The sequence below is a fragment of the Camelus ferus genome, chromosome 9 (assembly GCF_009834535.1).
Source record: "Camelus ferus isolate YT-003-E chromosome 9, BCGSAC_Cfer_1.0, whole genome shotgun sequence".
NCBI lineage: Eukaryota > Metazoa > Chordata > Mammalia > Artiodactyla > Camelidae > Camelus > Camelus ferus.
In genome coordinates, this window is record NC_045704.1 from 76,611,349 (window position 1) to 76,629,378 (window position 18,030).

At 41.9% G+C, this 18,030-nt stretch overlaps 1 protein-coding gene across 1 annotated transcript in view; it reads right to left on the reverse strand.

Annotated features, from left to right (window-relative positions):
- Positions 1-18,030, reverse strand: part of VAV3 (vav guanine nucleotide exchange factor 3) — a 335,055-nt gene that overhangs the window by 240,698 nt on the left and 76,327 nt on the right. The window contains 1 exon segment of the mRNA XM_006179926.3: positions 13,646-13,762. Within this exon segment, the coding sequence (XP_006179988.1) occupies positions 13,646-13,762 (117 nt within the window).

Genomic DNA, 18,030 nt, shown 5'->3' on the forward strand with positions numbered 1-18,030 from the left:
ATTGATTCAATCCTGGCTCAAAGTAACCAGCTATAAAAGGTATTTTAGGGATAACTGTTGGAATTTGAGTATGGTCTAGACAGTAAATGGTATTAGGAAACCATTACGGCTATACAGGAAAACAGCCTTATTTGGGAGCTATAAACTTGACGTCTTTAGGAGACAAATGCATGATGCTTACCTATAGTTTACTTAGAAATGCTTCAGTAAAAATAGTGACATGTATATGCAATCATAGTAGATAAAGCAACTATGGTCAAATATTAATAGCTGTTGAAGAGTGGATCTATGTCACTGCAGCAGGCTCTCTGCACTTCTGTATGTATAATTATTTGTGTATTTTTTAAAATTCTTGGGCTTCTTATTTTGTTTTGTTTTGTTTTTCCCAAATTCTACCAGGTACAAAGACTTTGAGGCTAATTCAAAAGCACACCTTCTGAATTAACTGGGTTTTTTTCCCTTGGCTTAAGGCCGGCTGAGAGATGCGTGTAGTCCTCAAACTAGCTGGTAGGATGACAGCGTCCCTTCCTATAAATACCTTCTAATCTCTTTCACTTTTAAACGTCTTAACCCTTAGTCTGTTTAATACGTGTTGTCATGACAAGACATGTCACATTATTCTTAAAAGTGAGCAGGTTACAAGCACAATGGAAGGAAGTGAGGAGATTACGTTTATTTCATTTTAAGAAGACTTAGACGAGGCTACCAACCTTCACGTGCGTGAAGGGCTGTCCCACAGAAGATTTATAAACTAATCCTGTGCTGCCCCAGGATCAATGAGTAGAAGCTTAAGGAAAAAAGATTCTGATTTATCATTAGTGATGATTTTCTAAATAATTCAATATCAAAATTGGAACTGCTGCTACTTAGGAAAACTTTGTGCTATCACTAGGAATTTTTCAAGTGCTATCTAAGTGAGCCCAACTACGAGCCCCAAAACAGTACAGGAAAAAGGACATATGTGTTTGCTTGCTTACTTACCTACCTAAATATCTACTTACTTATGAAAATCCTGGGGGCAGTCTACTGACTGCCCAAAATCCAAGTCACAACAAAATATGAAAAACCCTCAGCAAATTTCTGGAAAACAAATGCTAGTCAGTGTCATCTCCCTTTTGTTATATTTTGTGGTCGTTTCACTATAATGCTCTTAAGTTTTCAATTACTAGCTTCCTAAGAAATTGCACTTTATCATCTGGCAATGATAAATTCACGTTTTTCTGCTGTTTCCTCCTCAAAACCTAATAGGCTATTAGAAAAACACTAGCAGTGATTTTTGCTAAAGCAATGCTAAACTCCACAGGCATAAAGAGCAGACGCAGAGTTAATTCTAACCTAAATCTGGCTTTCGATGCATTTTTTATTACTTTTATTTTTTTTTACCCAATGCAACACCAATGCTATCAATTATCATCAAAACATGACCTAGATTGACCAATAAACATGGTACACAATAGCCTCCCATGTCGTAATACAACCATTCTAAGGTGACCACGTTCTGAGATGAATTATCAGCAGGCAGCTACTTTAAGAAAACAACTTAAAGAACAGAAAGTATCTATAAGGTAGCTGCCCACTCAGAAGCAGTAAGCGTCATCCTTCATACCCTTTACATAGAAACACAGGATGAAAGTAGCAAGATGAAGGTTGCCTGGGGTCACCAAGCACATTTAGTGTGAAACTGATGGTGTGCACACATGCACATATAGTTCCAGGGGAAATATTCTGGAAGATTTCAGTGCCATTCATTCATTCTGACCTGATGACTTCTGTCCGCTCTATGCACTGGCTGGTCCTGACACTGTTAGTCCTCAAACACTATGTCGATTCAGTGGGACTTTTCACACCCCCAGGGCATTATAACTGGCATCGAGGCAAACCAGAGAAAAGCGCATAATCAATTAACCTCTCTCCAGTGCAGTCCTCCAAAGACACAGGTGCTTTAAGTGGGAAACAAGTGACTCAGAAACTAAACCATCCAGAGGAAGCTTGTGTGGCCAGACTCCACACGGTGCAGTGACTACCAAGTATTGTTTCCTGTAGCTTTCTGGTGTTCGTCACGCCCCAACGCACACTTCCTCTGCTAAGCCTGCGCAGATAAGAGCACTCGTGTGGCCAGCTCCACCCCCACACCACTCGCTCACTGAGCATCGAAAGCAAATGCCAGCACCCTTTCCTTCCTACAGATGTGCATAAGCCACTGAAAACACAGGGGATAAAGACGGAAAATGCCGCTCTCCTCTTCCAGAGGATCCTGTTGATGGGAAATACGCAGGCACACCAGTTAAGGACTAAAGGCCAAGAGCTTTGCATCACTGCTGCCTGCACAGACAAGCACACGGGCTATTGTAACATCACGCACCGGGGTTAGCCAGTCCTCCTTGTGGATTTCTCAAGTGTCGTATTCACAATAACAATTTACTGAAAGCAAACTAGACTCAATGAATTCCGTATGTAACTTGGAAAAACTGTATCTGCCCTTTAAACCAATGTGACAGGGTTCAGGATCTCTGAATGCAGCTGAGATGAGCTATGGCCCCACAGCTAAGCTAGGAATAAGAATGAACACGAATCCGCATGTATTTGCTATAGTCTTAGAAATACAGACAATATTCCTAAAAAGCTTCCTTATTACAAAAAAAAATTTCTGTTTTTAAAAGAAATCATGAAACAACAACAAAAAAAAAGTTTTTAAGTGTTCTACCAGAGATGAAGCCTCCACTACATAATCAGGAAGTGTGAAAACCATCAAAAATGAAATACAGGGGTAATTAAGGATGGTCAAATATAGTTAAAACTTTTGAAAAATGAGACATGAAATACCTACTGGGTTACAAAATAAATCTACAGAAGGTTAGCATAAATGCCATTAGAATTCTCCTGCATTAAGACACACACACACACAGAGCAAGCCGCACCCGCACCTGCTCCATTATTTCTCCCTTGCAGTGAGCTCTATTTGCCCACCAATCATCTCAGGAGTCAGTGTTCTCTCTTCTCTATCCTTACCACTTCATGGGTCACATCAATTCCTAAACACCCCAAAGCGCTCAAACTCTGGACCCCTCTTGCTGTTGCTCTAGTAAAGATCCCTGTAGTTTTCAACCACAGCGCTTCCGTCTCATGCCTGCTCCTCCCACTGCTGCCATTACAACCGTCCTGTATGGCCTCCCCACGACTGAGAGTGCGTGGCCCAAGTGCACAGTGGGTCATCTCAGGTCCATCTGTTAAAAAACCCCCACTGGCCCTTCATCAGAATCAAGGCAGACCCTGCAAGACTCCAGACCTACCCAACCTGGCCCCAGTCTCTGCGGGACCCCAAGATGCAGCTCGCCCCTGTTATGTCTTAATTCAATCTATGAGGGCTCTCTGCAGAGCCCCAAACATTCCACATGCATCCCCACTTCTGTACCTTCCTACCTGACGTTCCCTCTATTTAGAAAGTGCTTTCCCATTTCTGCCTGGAAGCAGTGCAGTAAAATCATTAAGAACGTGGAAGTTAGACATTCAACACTGTCTCAGATCCATTCTCCATCACCTACAAGCTATGATTCTTTTTTATATTTCTGACTCAGTTTCTTGGAGATAAATACAAACATCACGGGGTTCCTGTGAGGACAGAGAAATGGTAACACAGGGACGCGGCACTGGTAAGCGCCTAATAAAAAACAACCAGCAGCAGTGCCCTTTCCAATGTTTTTGTATAGATTAAGCATGAAGATAAACTCTGAGGCACCTTCCTTCACCACACTGAGGAGGAACTGATCCCTTTCTCTTGAGTTCCTCCACAGCATCTTTTCATCTATCAATTACTGCATTTAGCATATCATATTAGAGTAATTTATTACTTAATTATCTGCAATATGGAGCAATCCCTAAAAAAGGATTAAAAGCACGGCAAATATGTGCTGATTAGTACACACACTCCTATTCCTTTACCTTGCTACTTTGGCTTGAAGGCCTCTTCAGAAAAAGCTTAAATTATATATGAACAACATTAACCAAAGGTATAATGAGGCTCAAAGAGGTCATCATGTGATAGGAAGTACAATGTCCAGCTATACAGTACTTAAGAAAATATATGCATGTAAGTTAAAATTCATAAATTATGTTTATGTATACAGTTCTAACCATAAAGTCCAATAAATAAGTTACTATAGAGAATATGTTTGTGGCTACTTATATCTATAAACCCATATCTGTTATAAGCAACAGAGATCCACTATCCGGCTTCAAACCTATGAGCAATATGACCAGTTTCACATTTTTGTAATATTACTCTGAAAATGAGTTTGGAGTGATTCAGACCTGAAGGCAGAGGAATACTTAGGAGACCATTTCAATGATCCTTGTGACCAGGGCCTTCAGTGTTTACCTCCTGGCAGGGTGAACAGAGGAAAAGCTTCGCCAGAACAGAAATGTATTTGAACCCAGGAATCCCACTCCTGGGCTTGTATCCAGAAGGAACCCTAGTTCAGGATGACACCTGCACCCCAATGTTCATAGCAGCACTATTTACAATAGCCAAGACATGGAGACAGCCTAAATGTCCACCAACAGATGACTGGATAAAGAAGATGTGGTATGTATATACGATGGAATACTACTGAGCCATGAAAACCAACAACGTAACGCCATTTGCAGCAACATGGATGCTCCTGGAGAACGTCATTCTAAGTGAAGTAAGTCAGAAAGAGAAAGAAAAATACCATATGAGATCACTCATATGTGGAATCTAAAAAAAAAAAAAACAAAGCATAAATACAAAGCAGTATTAGACTCACAGACATAGAATACAAACTTGTGGTTGCCAAGGGGGCGGGGGGTGGGAAGAGATAGACTGGGATTTCAAAATTGTAGAATAGATAAACAAGATTATACTGTATAGCACAGGGAAATGTATACAAGGTCTTATGGTAGCTCACAGAGAAAAAAATGTGACAATGAATATATACATGTTCATGTATAATTAAAAAATTGTGCTCTACACCAGAATTTGATGTAACATTGTAAAATGATTATAAATCAATAAAAAAATGCTAAAAAAAAAAAAAAGAAAAAAAAGAAATGGGTTTGAAAAGGGGAAAAAAATTATTCAGTTTTATACGCAGTGAGTTTGAAGCGATCATGTGATACCAAAACTGCTACTCACATACAGATTGGAGAAATTCTAAATTAAAACCAAAGTTTAACTGTTTTCCTCATTTCAGGACTTGTCAGTGCCTTCACTAGGCTATATTCCATAGAGGGAAGACTGGAATTTGCAGTGTTTACCAAACTTATTTGAACAAGAATATTTTCCCTAGACTATAAGCATTTCTCAAGATAATGGGATTGGCTTGTGAAATGTTGTTCTAGACGTTTTCAACTGTATCAAGATTAGAGAACAGTGAAGGGTTTTTTTAACTGGCTCAACAACAGAAAGCAGACCGAAAAATGAACTTGAATAACCACTGAGGTGTAAAGAATGATCCCTGAATGGTTCAGGTTCTTACCACACGGTAAGAGTGGGAAACTCTGCTTAGTATTAAGTACGCCTGTGAAATACACTGTCAAAGAGACTGAAATCAATGTAGAGGTTGCTTAAAAGGTCAGTTCTGTCCAAAACCAAAGGAGCAGAATACTGCTAATGATGCAGAAACGGCGTTAACAGCCGACCAGACACGTACACTGGGGAAGGCAAGAAGCTGTTTGCTCCGTCTCTGCTTAAATAGACACCAATGAGGCCTTGGAATAAGCTTTCTTTGTTCAGGGAGGAATCACTGGAGTGCTCTCCCTTACTTATGTAAATACAGGCAAGATACCCACTGCTCAGAGGGAGAAAGTAAAGGAGGCCTTTGTGGGTGGACAGAGGTGGACTCTTCACTGGACCCTGAGGCTGAGTCTGCTGGAGGCTGGAAGTTGGCTGATTTGCAGGGCAAGTCCAGGGCCACCTTGGAGGAGAGACCAGAGATCCTGAATGCTGCTCTGAGAATGAAAGCTGGTACCCTTCTCGGGTCCGAATAAGGAGGACTGACCCAAGATCACTGGCAGGAAAGGATACCAGGAGCTCCTGAACAGAATTCACTGCACAGCTGAGGGAACGTGGCCTGGCCAGGCTCAATGCAGAGGCTAAAACGCTGTGGGGGCGGCCAGGAGCAGGCGTGGGTAGTGCAGGGCTGAGCGGGGCATGCCAGCCTCAGAGCTGTCAGAGGCACCCCGCCGCCCATCTGCAGCAGCACCCGGCTAGTGGACCATCGACTGGAGGTCAGGCATCCCGTGGCCTTTCAAAGCAAGACTGATTCATGCCCTACGGACCGCAGAAGTGCCAGAGACTCCTGAATAATTCAAGGCGGGAAATACTTCAAGAGAGAAATGTCAAACTTCTAATAAGAGGAGGAGTTCAAACAAAATAATGTAAAAAGAGAGATTAAATTTAAATGCCATAACAATTCATGTTGGGTACGCAGGGATATATGAAAACACATTTCTAGTTGTTGATCAGTGTGCACACACACGCCGCTAAGGATCTTACAAATCATGCCAGGGTGAGGCCCCTGAGGCCACCTGGGCCCAAGAAAAGCTCGGGAGACTTTGGTTGGGAGAACTTTCTTGCACCAGGGAAAGCCAGGCAGGGTTCCAAGGAGACACAAAGGTAGCAGGAAACCCTGAGATTTTCAAGTTTCAAGTTTCATTGTGTTGGGAGGCAACTGGTGCTTTGAAGGGTGAGCTTCCCAACACACACAGGACTGGGGGTGGGGAACGAGGACGTGGTGCTTCCTGGAGGCCAACCAAGTACAGGTGCTGAGAGGCTGCCTGGGTGTCAGCACAGGCCGGGCAGGAAGAGGTCCTTGTACCCTTTCTTAGACATACACCCCAGGCTGGAAGGGTGAAAGCACACAAACTTACAGGACGCAGCCTGAGCAAATACTCTGTAAGTCATAAGGCATTACAGATGGGACAGCAGCTTGAGCTCATGACGTAAAGACAGCTTGATGGCAGCAGGTCTCTGCTGTTAAGCTAGTTGTAGGGGAGGGGACACTAAAGCCTCTTGATGGAGGTACAGACAGCTGTGAGTTTCCATTCCACAGGCCATTTTAAAGCCTTCTTCCACCAAGGTAACCGTGTATCCCTTGGTTTTCTCAGCAAGTTCAAATTACTTTTAAATAGCAATGTATTTAAAGGGCTGAGGAATCAAGTCACCTCTTATCCCTGAATCTGATGTAGCTGCTAACGTGGTTTATATCACAGGAAAAAAAAAATATATTTGCTGAGTGTTAAGGCATCAACCAGCTTCCGTGAAAAGCATCACTGCAGATCCCTCAACGAAGTCTGCACGCGCGCGCACACACAGAACACTCATAGCACAAAATCCTAGAACATAGGCATAAATAACCACACGTGTGTGTATTATAATTTTCTAAATAATCTGAGCCAGAAAGAATCAAATAAACTGAGTTTCAAAAAAGGCCACTGAAATCATCACTTTGCTTTTACACATAGCTACATTCAGAACTCTGAATGACCCGTATCTATCCAAACTATTGGTTCCAGACTGGATCTAAATTCATTCAACTGATCATTTATTGAGCAGCATGCCAGGCATTTTACATCAATTAACCCTATTTTTTATGACTCTGTATGGTAGAAATTATCCCATTTATAGACGAGGAAACTGAGGATTAGGGGGAAGAAGTGACAACTCAGTGGTCACAGAATCCTACAGGGTTGTGACTTCTGGGACACTTTTTTTCAAGTCATTAATTATCTCTAAGCCTTATTCATTTCCAAGTGAAGGAGTCAGAGGCCTCTGTAAGTCTTTTTCACCCTGAAGTTTTAAGGTCATCCTCAAATCATTCTGTATGATCCAAATATAAAGACTTAGCCGGGGGCCTCAGGAGGCAGTGAGTTCTCATCTGAAGAGGCATGCATGCCCATTTTCTGGACCCTGTGGAGCACAGACAAACATCGGAAGGATGTCTGATGACTCAGAGCCTCCTCTAAACCTGAAGAGTGTCCAAGATGCTCTGTGGGTCAATGGTAAAGAAGAGAAAGCACTTGCCACGAAGCCGGGACCTCATTCCATGTAGTTATTTACATGCTACAAAGCAGATGTTCGAGGACTCTTGGCATAACTCCTCTTCTCTATATGACAGAAGATGCAGACACTACAGAATGGCCTCCAAGTTGTGTGGAACTTTGGTACAGAAGAAAGGTTAACCTATCAACACAAATGAAATGTGATGGACAAAACCAGGTGCATCACTTTGATTTCTCTCACTTCTGGTTGAAAGAACTGAGGAAAACTGGCCTAGGGAAGAAAAAAAGGGAGATTGTACTGGCTTATGTCACAGAAAAACCCACAGATATACGTACTTGGCTTTGGGCACAGCTTGATTCCAGCCTCACATGGTGCCCCTGGGATCCTCCTCAGCTTTGTTCCCTCTGAACTGGGTCCGTTTTGAAACTCCATGTGGTTCCCAGATGGCTGAAGCTCCTCCAAGCCTCATACCCACACACTTCCACAGCAGGAAGAGGGTGAAACGAAACTGTCTCTGCAAATATCTCAATGCATCAAATACGTCCTAACTCGGTGGCAGGTCCCGTCCCCAAACTCATCACTATGGCCAAAGAGATGGGATACTCTGATTGATTGAACTACCCAAACTATAAGATTAGAAAAGGGAAAAGGAAAAAGGGTGGCTCCTCAAAGGAGACCCAAGGCCACAACAAGAAGGAGAAAGATGGCTGTGCAGGATAAAATAGATCAATAGTATACCACATGAGAAAGAACAAAGTTTATTTCCTAATCTTGCTCTGCCAATATCATTAGCTCTTACACTCAATTCAACATTCAACCCCTATGTTTACCACTGAATCCGAAGCCCATTAACACCATAAATGAAACTTATAATGAGTAATAACAGCTACATTTACCAAGTGTCACGCAGTTTGGACCTGGATACTCTCACACTCTTTAAGCACTTTACATACATCATTTCATTTCTCCCCTAACCTCAGTTTACAGATAAGGAAACTGAAGTTCAAAGAGGTTAAGTATCTCACCCAAGATCACATGCTAGTAGGGAAGATAACTGTAATTCAAACTGAGATGCAACTCAGAAACCATGTTCTTAACCAAAACACAACACTGCCTCTTCTCAGTAATGTTCTTACCTGAATCCCTGACTCACCACTAAGCCAATGCCCTGAATTTCTTTGGACAGTGCCTGCCCTGAACCTTAACACATAGAAACTACCCTACTGCTGCTAACATCAGCTAAATTACCTTTGGCCAGGTGTAATTCTCTTTAATTCAAGAAAACATAGCCCTTCACACTCACCAGGTGCTTTACAACACTTGAAACAATAGACGTGAAGTCGTGGGTAGTGGGGAGCGGGCCCTCACCCACTCCCAGCCGCCAGGGGAAGGAACTGACTTCATCACTCATCTGGACAGCAGCAGCAGCCTGATTTCTGTTACTAACCAGAAATGGTCCCATTAAAGAAAAATCCCATGTGTTTCTGCACACTGGAAACATGCCAACAGACAGCTCAGTAGGAAATGTTTCCAAACAGCAGGCGCATTAATCAGAAAATGACAATCTCAACTGACAGAAATTGACAATTCTTTACAGGCAGAATGGAAGTGAGCAAACTACTGATCCTGTTGCAAGGTAAAAAGTAATATAATTAATAATTGCTAATATTCCTGGGGAAAAGATTTTTTTTTTAATTACATTTCTCAAGCAAGGAAATCAACAAACTGGATTTTAGTTTTTAACATTATTGTTACTAGAAAACCAGAAAAGGACCCATCTTTTGGAAAAGCAAGAAAGTAAATGATTTTTCAGAATTACACAAAAACATAAACCCAAAGGCAGTGAAAAGTGGTAAGGTTTCTTCAAAGGGCACCCCAGCCCCTCCCACCTCAGAGCAGGGAGAAGACTCAGCGCGCTCAGGCCAGGGTGTCAGCACGCCACCTCTGGCAGGACCCTTGTTCAGGATCGCTGACCCCTGAACAATGCAGGGCAGGAGATGTTGGGGGCACAAAACCTCCCTGCAGTCAAAAATCCATGAATAATGTACAGCTGGCCTTCCACCTACACGGTTCCTCCATATCTGCAGCTCTGTGTCTGCCGGTTCAACCAACCACAGACCGTGTGCTTATTGTAAAAAAAAAAAAAAAAAAACCCTCTGTAAGTGCCCACACGCTGTTCAAACCCCTGTTGTTCAAAGGCCAACTGTACATAACAATCCTGAGAATGAGGGTCATAGTTAACCTCTCTGCTGGACTCCTAAATGAGTTCAAGTTACTAAACGTATTCCCCCTTCCTGTGCAATCTGTTTTTCAATCAAAGCATAGAAAGTGTTCAGAACCAGTTTAATTTTTGTTGACACAGTGTATTCATTTCAATTCAAACTCGTAAAAACAGTGAGTAAAGAGCTCAATACTACAAATTAAAGGTCACGTCAAAAGGCAGAATGATCAGAAGCCCTTCTAGAGGACCCAAAGTGTGTGCTCTTCACCATCTTATAAATTAAAAGAAAAATTATCATCATTTGTGTTGATTAACACATGCAGTACCCTAAATCTGACTCACACAGTATTCCAAATCTTCCCCCTCTTTCTAAAGATAAAAGAAGTGTCATTAGACTCCAAGATCACTTGTGCTTTTAAATTCCATATATTCCTTTGGTTTTTCTCCTATGAGTTCATCCTTTTCCCTGAGCACCCACACAGGAGCAAGACCCAAAACATAGGCAGCAGACAAGACAAGCAGAGGGCTGGGAAGTCAGAAGCCCTGATCTCCAGATCCTGCTCTGTCCCCAGGTAAGAAGATCTTGAAGTCACCATTTAGTTTCCCCACCACCTTCCTCATCTGAAAATCAGGAACACTTGCTTCCTTCCTTCACAAGACGATTATGAGAATCAAATGAAGTCAGTGATCTGAAACACTCTCAAAGCTTCAAAATGCCATAAAAACATTAGACACTGTTACTGCAATTAATATATTCCTAGATGAAAAGGCGCCACATATATATGGATCCTAGATTCACCATCTGTATGAACTAAGGCAGGCAGGCAGCACACAGAGAGAAATATTTTTCATGTGAAAGTTAATTGAAAATTTAACTAAATCTCAAGGAATGGAGAGAAACAAACTAATCTGTCCACAGACTGTTAAAATTTATATTCACAATACCAGAAATGACTCTGTCTCAAAGTTAACACTCTATTTACATTTTTTAACTTTAAAAATTTAAACTACAGGAATCATCCAAGTTCTATCACTTACCATCTAGGACCTGTAAATGGGGACAATAGTACCAACATGGTGGGACTGATGTGAGAACTGAGTCTATACTTGCAAAGCGCTTAGGACCATGCTGGTAAATGGTACCAGCTATGTGGATGCTCGCTCTACTGCGAAGCACTGGAGAACCAGTCAGGTCTGGGGTCAAACCACTGTTTCAGTCTCTACCAGATATGTGATTTCAGGCACAGATCTGCTCATCTGTATAATGAGGAAAATACTAGAAAATGTTATGAGGATTAAAAAATACACATGTGAAGATTGAAAAGATATCTGCTACATCAGAAGTGCTCAGTCAGCGGTGGTTACTGGTGACCTTGCTTAGAGTGACAATGTTCAACAGTAGTAGTACTTGTAACTTATGGAACACCACCTTATATTCTTTAATTTTCAGTGGTTTATTTAGGTCAAATACAGTTCTGAAGAGATAGCTGCACCAATCTTGGCAGTAGCAAAAAAAAAAAAAAAAAAAGTATGTGATCTTAAAGTGGTAAATACAGGATCAAATTCTGTATTTTATCCCACAATCCCAAGCTTAATTCTGTTTCAGACTTCACACTGCCAAAATATTTTAAGGAGCCAGAAATATAATTACCCTTGAGAAGCATACAGTTTATTCCTTTACATTCAACTTTCTATAACCTCAACTCCCTACAAGGCTTCCATTGCCTCATCAATCCAGCATGCAATGTTCTTCCACTAAAACAAAGCCATGCATTTCTAAACATTTGTTATGATTTCCCAGTCTCTGTCAACACCATTTGGCACAAATTAGAATGAAAAATGAAAAGCTCTTCGAAAAGCTTTAAGAAGTCAAGACTTTCCTCTCATTTTTCATCCCCCCCAACCCAAAAAAAGGGGAGGAAAGAAAGGAAAATTGGAAAAGATTTTCTTTTAAAAAAGTAGGAGGAAAGGTCAAAGAATAGAAAAAGATATTTTTATAAGCCGTTAAGGCGTTTTTCCGGGTTAATGGCTTGGAGGACTGTCCACTTCACCTGGGATTCTATTTGATTCCTCTTTGTCTTTGTGGCTTCACTTCATGGCACAGACAAATGTGTCATCACCTCCTTATGGGGAGGTTTGATTTTCAGTTCCAGTGTGATTAATATCATATGCTACCCTCCATCACCTTTTTAGACCTCAGGACAGTTAAATCACAGCTTGCCAGAGAAAAGAGGAATCTTAGAAACCATGTTCTTACACTCATTTCCTTTTGTACAGACCTCCAGGAGGGCAGGTGGTCTGATGACAGAGAAGACTGCTGATGTCCAGAAGACCACAAAGAGACCAAGAGAGAATCCACGGTTCCTTCCCTCTTCCTGGGCAGGGTGGCTTCCCCATACTTCGTGCATTTCAGCATTGAATTTCAGGCTTGTGCTATCTATTCCTATTGCAAGCGAATCAATCCATTGCTTGGTTTTTAGTTTATACTCAGAATATTACATCTTAGATCAAATAAAATGTCGTCTCAAACAGCCTTTTGATAAGATACTAGCACCTGAATGGCAAGAGTAAGAGAAACTTCTCAGTATCTTTTAGGTTCCCTTCCCAGGCACTTATTTTCGTACTACGATTGTTTCAGCAGGGGCTCCCTGACTGCCTGACTCTTTTACGGCTTGTTAGACACAAGAAGGTTAGCTTCACGCCTAATCACTCCAAAACAAATGAATGTAACTTTTGAAAAGATGATTTCTATCCTTTCCTTTCCATCCTTTTGAAAAGATGTCACTCTATTATACACAAGTATTTGTTGTACATACAATAAGAGCAAACACTGAAACAATTTACATGTGACAAGTATCACTGACATCCAACAATCTAACACGTGTCTCCTGAAATCTAAGCAGCAGGGTTTGTTCAACAGTCTCAAACATTCCAGTGATTCATGGCTTCTGCAAGTCACCCACCCAAGTGTCAGAAGAGGCAACAGAACATTCTCAGCTTCCAAAAATTAGATGCCTTTAAGGTATGGAGAGGACTGGAGGGGAGGGAAGGAATACTGGTCCTCAGACATGTCAGCCCAACAAACTCTAAAAGATGAAAAACAGTAGTCCTGCCCTCCGACATAACTAACAGGAGAAGTTAATTCTGGATAAAAGAGTCCCCTTATACTGCTTTAAATTAAAAAAATAAACATTCTAATCTCATGTGGACGTTTGTTGATATTGGTTTTTTGGGGGGTTTTTGGGGGGTTTTTTTTGGCCAAGCCACTCATACGTAAAATGTAATAACTACATAATACTGACACTGAGGCCACCTGAGTCACATGTCCACTTCAGTATAGGAAACAACAGTATTTGATAAAAATGTTCTCCACTTAAAATACATAAAAAAGAAAATGTAATTACCTTTCCAAAATCACGAACATCAAACAGGTCAAACGCCTCGAAGAGTTCACTCTTTCTCATTCCAAATGTCTCGCAACAGGCCGTGAGGAATGTCCTTATGTTCTTCAAACAGAGAAACTGAGGAATGGGAAACAGCTGTTAGTACACGGTGACTCCTTCTGAACGCTACCTGTCCTCTGTCACACCCGCAGTGCCGGGAAGATGACGAGGAAGAGCCCACCCGCTCTGGAGGCTGTTTTCCATGACTCCTTCAACTTTCCCGCACTGATGACCCACTCCCGCCCCAGAACCGGCGACGCAGCTGTGAACAAGGCAGACGAAAGCTGGCCCTCGAGACACTCACGTTCTCCTAAGAGGAGGCAGACGAGAACAAACTCAGCAACCAAAACAAACAAGGACATGTTTTCATTTTCACATGGTGATCAGTACAACAGAGAACAATGAAGCCAGGAGGAGGGGTCCAGAGGGCCGGTGGGCGTGCAGCAGAGGGACTCCAATGGGATGGTGAGAGAAGGTGCCGGTGAGACGAGGACGGATAAGCAGAGATTCGAAGGTGGTGAAGGAGCAAGCCATGCAGAGTTACAGGACCAACCACTCAGCTGAAAGCAGCACCCCATGCCGGGGTCTCTAGCAGAAATGTCTGAGGACGGGACCATGCGGCCAGAGCAGAGCGGGTGACAAGGAGAAAGGTAGGAGGTGAGCCAGAAAGGTAATCAGGTCAGATGACAAAGAACCCTGTAGGACAGGCTTTTGCTCTGACTGAGATGGGAAGTCACTGGAGGACTTGGCATGGAGTCGGGTTATCATCCCATGTTTTAAAAGGGTCTTTCAGGCTGCTCTCCCGACTCTAGATGGAAAGGGGCAGGAGCATGGACGGAGGCAGGAGAACCAGACAGGAGGCTCGTACAGTAACCTAGATGAGAGACAACCCTGGGAAGACCAGGCGTTCAATTGTGACCCTGTTAAATTTGAGATGCCCCATCATCCAATGGGACACAGGGCAGCAGACAACTGGATATAAGCCTGTTCTCTAGACTTAAATTTCAGGGTCTTCAGGGTATACAAAACATTTTAAACTATGACATTGTTTGGGAGAGGGAGAGAGGAGGAGAGGACCTGGAGCCAGATACTCTTAGATCAGGAAAAGAGGAGGAGCCCACAAAGAGGTTGAGAAAAGAGGGACCAGGGCAGAAGGAGACCAACCAGGGGAACAGGTTTTCCCTGAAGCCACGTAAAGAAGGTATTTCTAGGAAGAAGGAGTGATAAGCTGTGACAGCTGCTGCTGCTGCTCAAATAAGACAGTGGCCAAGTGCTGTCCGTGGAATCTGGCCATGTGAAGGTCATGGGTGCACCTCGACAAAAGCAGATTCCATGTGGAAGATGGGGTTGGGGCCCAAAGGCTGCGTGGAGCGGCTTCAGGGGACCACGGGAAGAGAGAAAGTCAAGTAGAATATAGACTCTTAGGAGTTTTGCTGCAAGAGGCTTGAGGAGGTAATCAGAGAGAGAGTTTTTTAACAAGGGAGGCTGTTACAACACGTTCCTGTTCTGACGGGAATTACTTGATAGAGAGAAAGATGGTCATGCAAGGAAGAGGGACAGTCACTTAAAGTTCTTGAGTAGGCAAAGGGGAAGGGTCTGGTGCTCAGGCGGAGAAGCTGACCTTGGAGAAGAACACGCTCAGCTCATTGACACTAAAGGGTTAAGAGGGAAGGCAGACATTATAACTTAACCAACAGAATTGACTTTCAGTATCTAAGACATAGAGCCACCTAAGCAAAGTACACACATGTTCTGACAGAGAATTTCAGAAGTATTAGCTACAATGGCACACATAAAAATAAAATTATTAACCTCTAATAAGTGAGAAACCAATTAGCTATTTATTCCATCTTCTTTTTTTTCTAAAGCACCATCAACATTTTACTTTGTTGTTTTGTTTTCCATCTTGGTTTGTTTTTTAATTTGCAGAAAGCACATTTTACTTCCTCTGCTTTGGGAACATTCAGATTTTTCATGGACTTAACTCAGACACAGTTTTACCCTTTACAGGAATCATTCTTGGAGGCTTAAATATTTCAGGAGGGATTAAAACCACAGGGGAAGCATCATAAACCCTTTGAAGCACAAAGGCAGCAGCCAATCGCACATGCAGTTACTGCTTTCACTTTAAAAAATTCATAAGAGAACTTTACGACGCAGAACCACTCTGCGTGGAGCTCTTTCACATAGAATTGCTTATTTACAGATTAAAAGCCTTGCATTCTGCCAAGATAGACAATAATTACCCTCTTGGGGATTATGCAACGGCTCTCTTGCAATATTTTTTACATAATTAAGTGCCCAACTCATAGCTCACCAAGGAACAAAGCATAATTGCACATAAGATCTTGCACCAAACTCAAATTATCCCCCCATACAGGAAAAGCTACAGTAGACTTCCATTCAAGGGCTCTGATCACCAATTCAGAAAAGTTTTATTACTGAAAGTTAAAACACATATATATATATGAAATGTAGTCACTATTACATGTATTCAAGAGAAGACTGAAAAACAGGCCATCCCCTTACTTCTGGAATAAATCTTAACCTTATTTGCCCCCTTAACTAATTCAACTCTATTCAATTAATTCCACAAATATTTACTGGATTTGAAAAACATCGCTGGTGCGCTCTCACATTTCCAGACAATCAACAAGTTTGGTCACCCCTTTATTGGTGTGTTTTTTCAGTCAACAGCTTCTGACTGCCTACTGGGAATGCTAAAAATGGGTAAGACAGGTTCTGCCCCAGGCTTCTCTGTGAATCGTAGCTGGAGATTTTCATCGTTACCCCAAGTTTGGCTAATAACCCTAGGATCACACTTCCCTTGATGGCTTGAACCAAGTCCAGGAACAGAGATAAGGCATGGAGGAAGGGGGCCCTGATATCATTCCAGAAGCCCTGGGCCTGCCCACGCCAAGACTTTTGCTTTGTTTTCCTCATGTTCAACTTTCTTTTTCCAGTTTCTTTTATTTAAAAGAAAATTTCCAACCAAAAAAAAAAAGAGTTGGGAGAATAGTACCACATACACTCCATTTACTCAACAACTGTAACTTACTACTGTATGTGCTTTTGTGTGCCAACCATCTCTCTATTTATTTATAAAAAATTTTGCTGGAGCACGGGGAAGTAAGCTGCAGACATCGTGGCACTCCACTCCCCAATAACTCAACAGGCATCTCCTAAGAATAAGGATATTTTCCTATATGCCCACAATACCGCTAACACACCCGAGAAAATTAACAGTAATTCTATATTATCTAATATCCATCCCATACTCAAATTTCCTTGATTGCCTACCCAGCATCTTTTCCACTATCCCCTGCCCCACCCAATCGAGGATCCAATTCAGTTTCACCCATTACATTTGGTTGCTTGATCTTTGCAATTTCTTTTAATCTAAAAATACTGCTGCCTTTTTTTTTTTTTTTTAAATGACACCGACTTTTTGAAGAGTCTAGACCTGGGTATTTTATAGAATGTCCCACATTCTGCATTTGTCTGATTAGTTCTTCCTGGTATTACTAATGTTCCTCCATTACTTGTATTTCCTATGAACCAAAGCTAAGTCTAGATAGAAGTTAAACAGAAAAGAGCAAAAATACTTTATACTGTGAACTTCCTATCACATCATGCCAGAAGGCACAAAATGTTAGATTATCCCATTACTAATGACAGTAAGCTTGATCACCTGGTTAAGATGGTTATTGCCACATCTCTCTATTGTAAAGGGACATGTTCCCCTTTACATCAGCAAAGCCTGGGGATGATAATTTGTTACCATGTGGCTGTCCCATTTCCCAATAACTTCATGGATTTTGCCTCCACTGATAACCCTTGCTTCAATTGTTCCTTTCAGGGCTGCAGTATATTCTATCATTCCTTCCATATTTACTAGCTGGCATTCTTACCAAAAGAAGAGCTTCCGCTGCCCTCACCCCACCTTTTTTTTTTCCTTCTCTCTGCTCAAGTTCTATAATCAGCCTTTTGTCCAAACAGTTCCGTTTCAATTTATATGATAAACGGTATTTAGAAACCAAAGTCTGAGCACCAGGCTGCTCCCAGATTACATGAGCCAGTTAAATCAACAGAACCAGTAACTCCACCCTTCACTTAAGCAATCCATCACTTGCAACAGAAACAGTTAATGCAAAAACAGTTAATGCAAATGGCTTAACTGATGAACTTCTCAGAAAATCCTGTCACTTTCTTTGCAGAATGCCTAATAATCCAAACCTTATCCCACTCTGCTAAGAAAGAGAGAACTTGAGCTCACTGAAGACTGATGAACACGAGTTTGTTTTATGCCTAGAGATATTACTGGTGTTTGGACACCATATTATTTC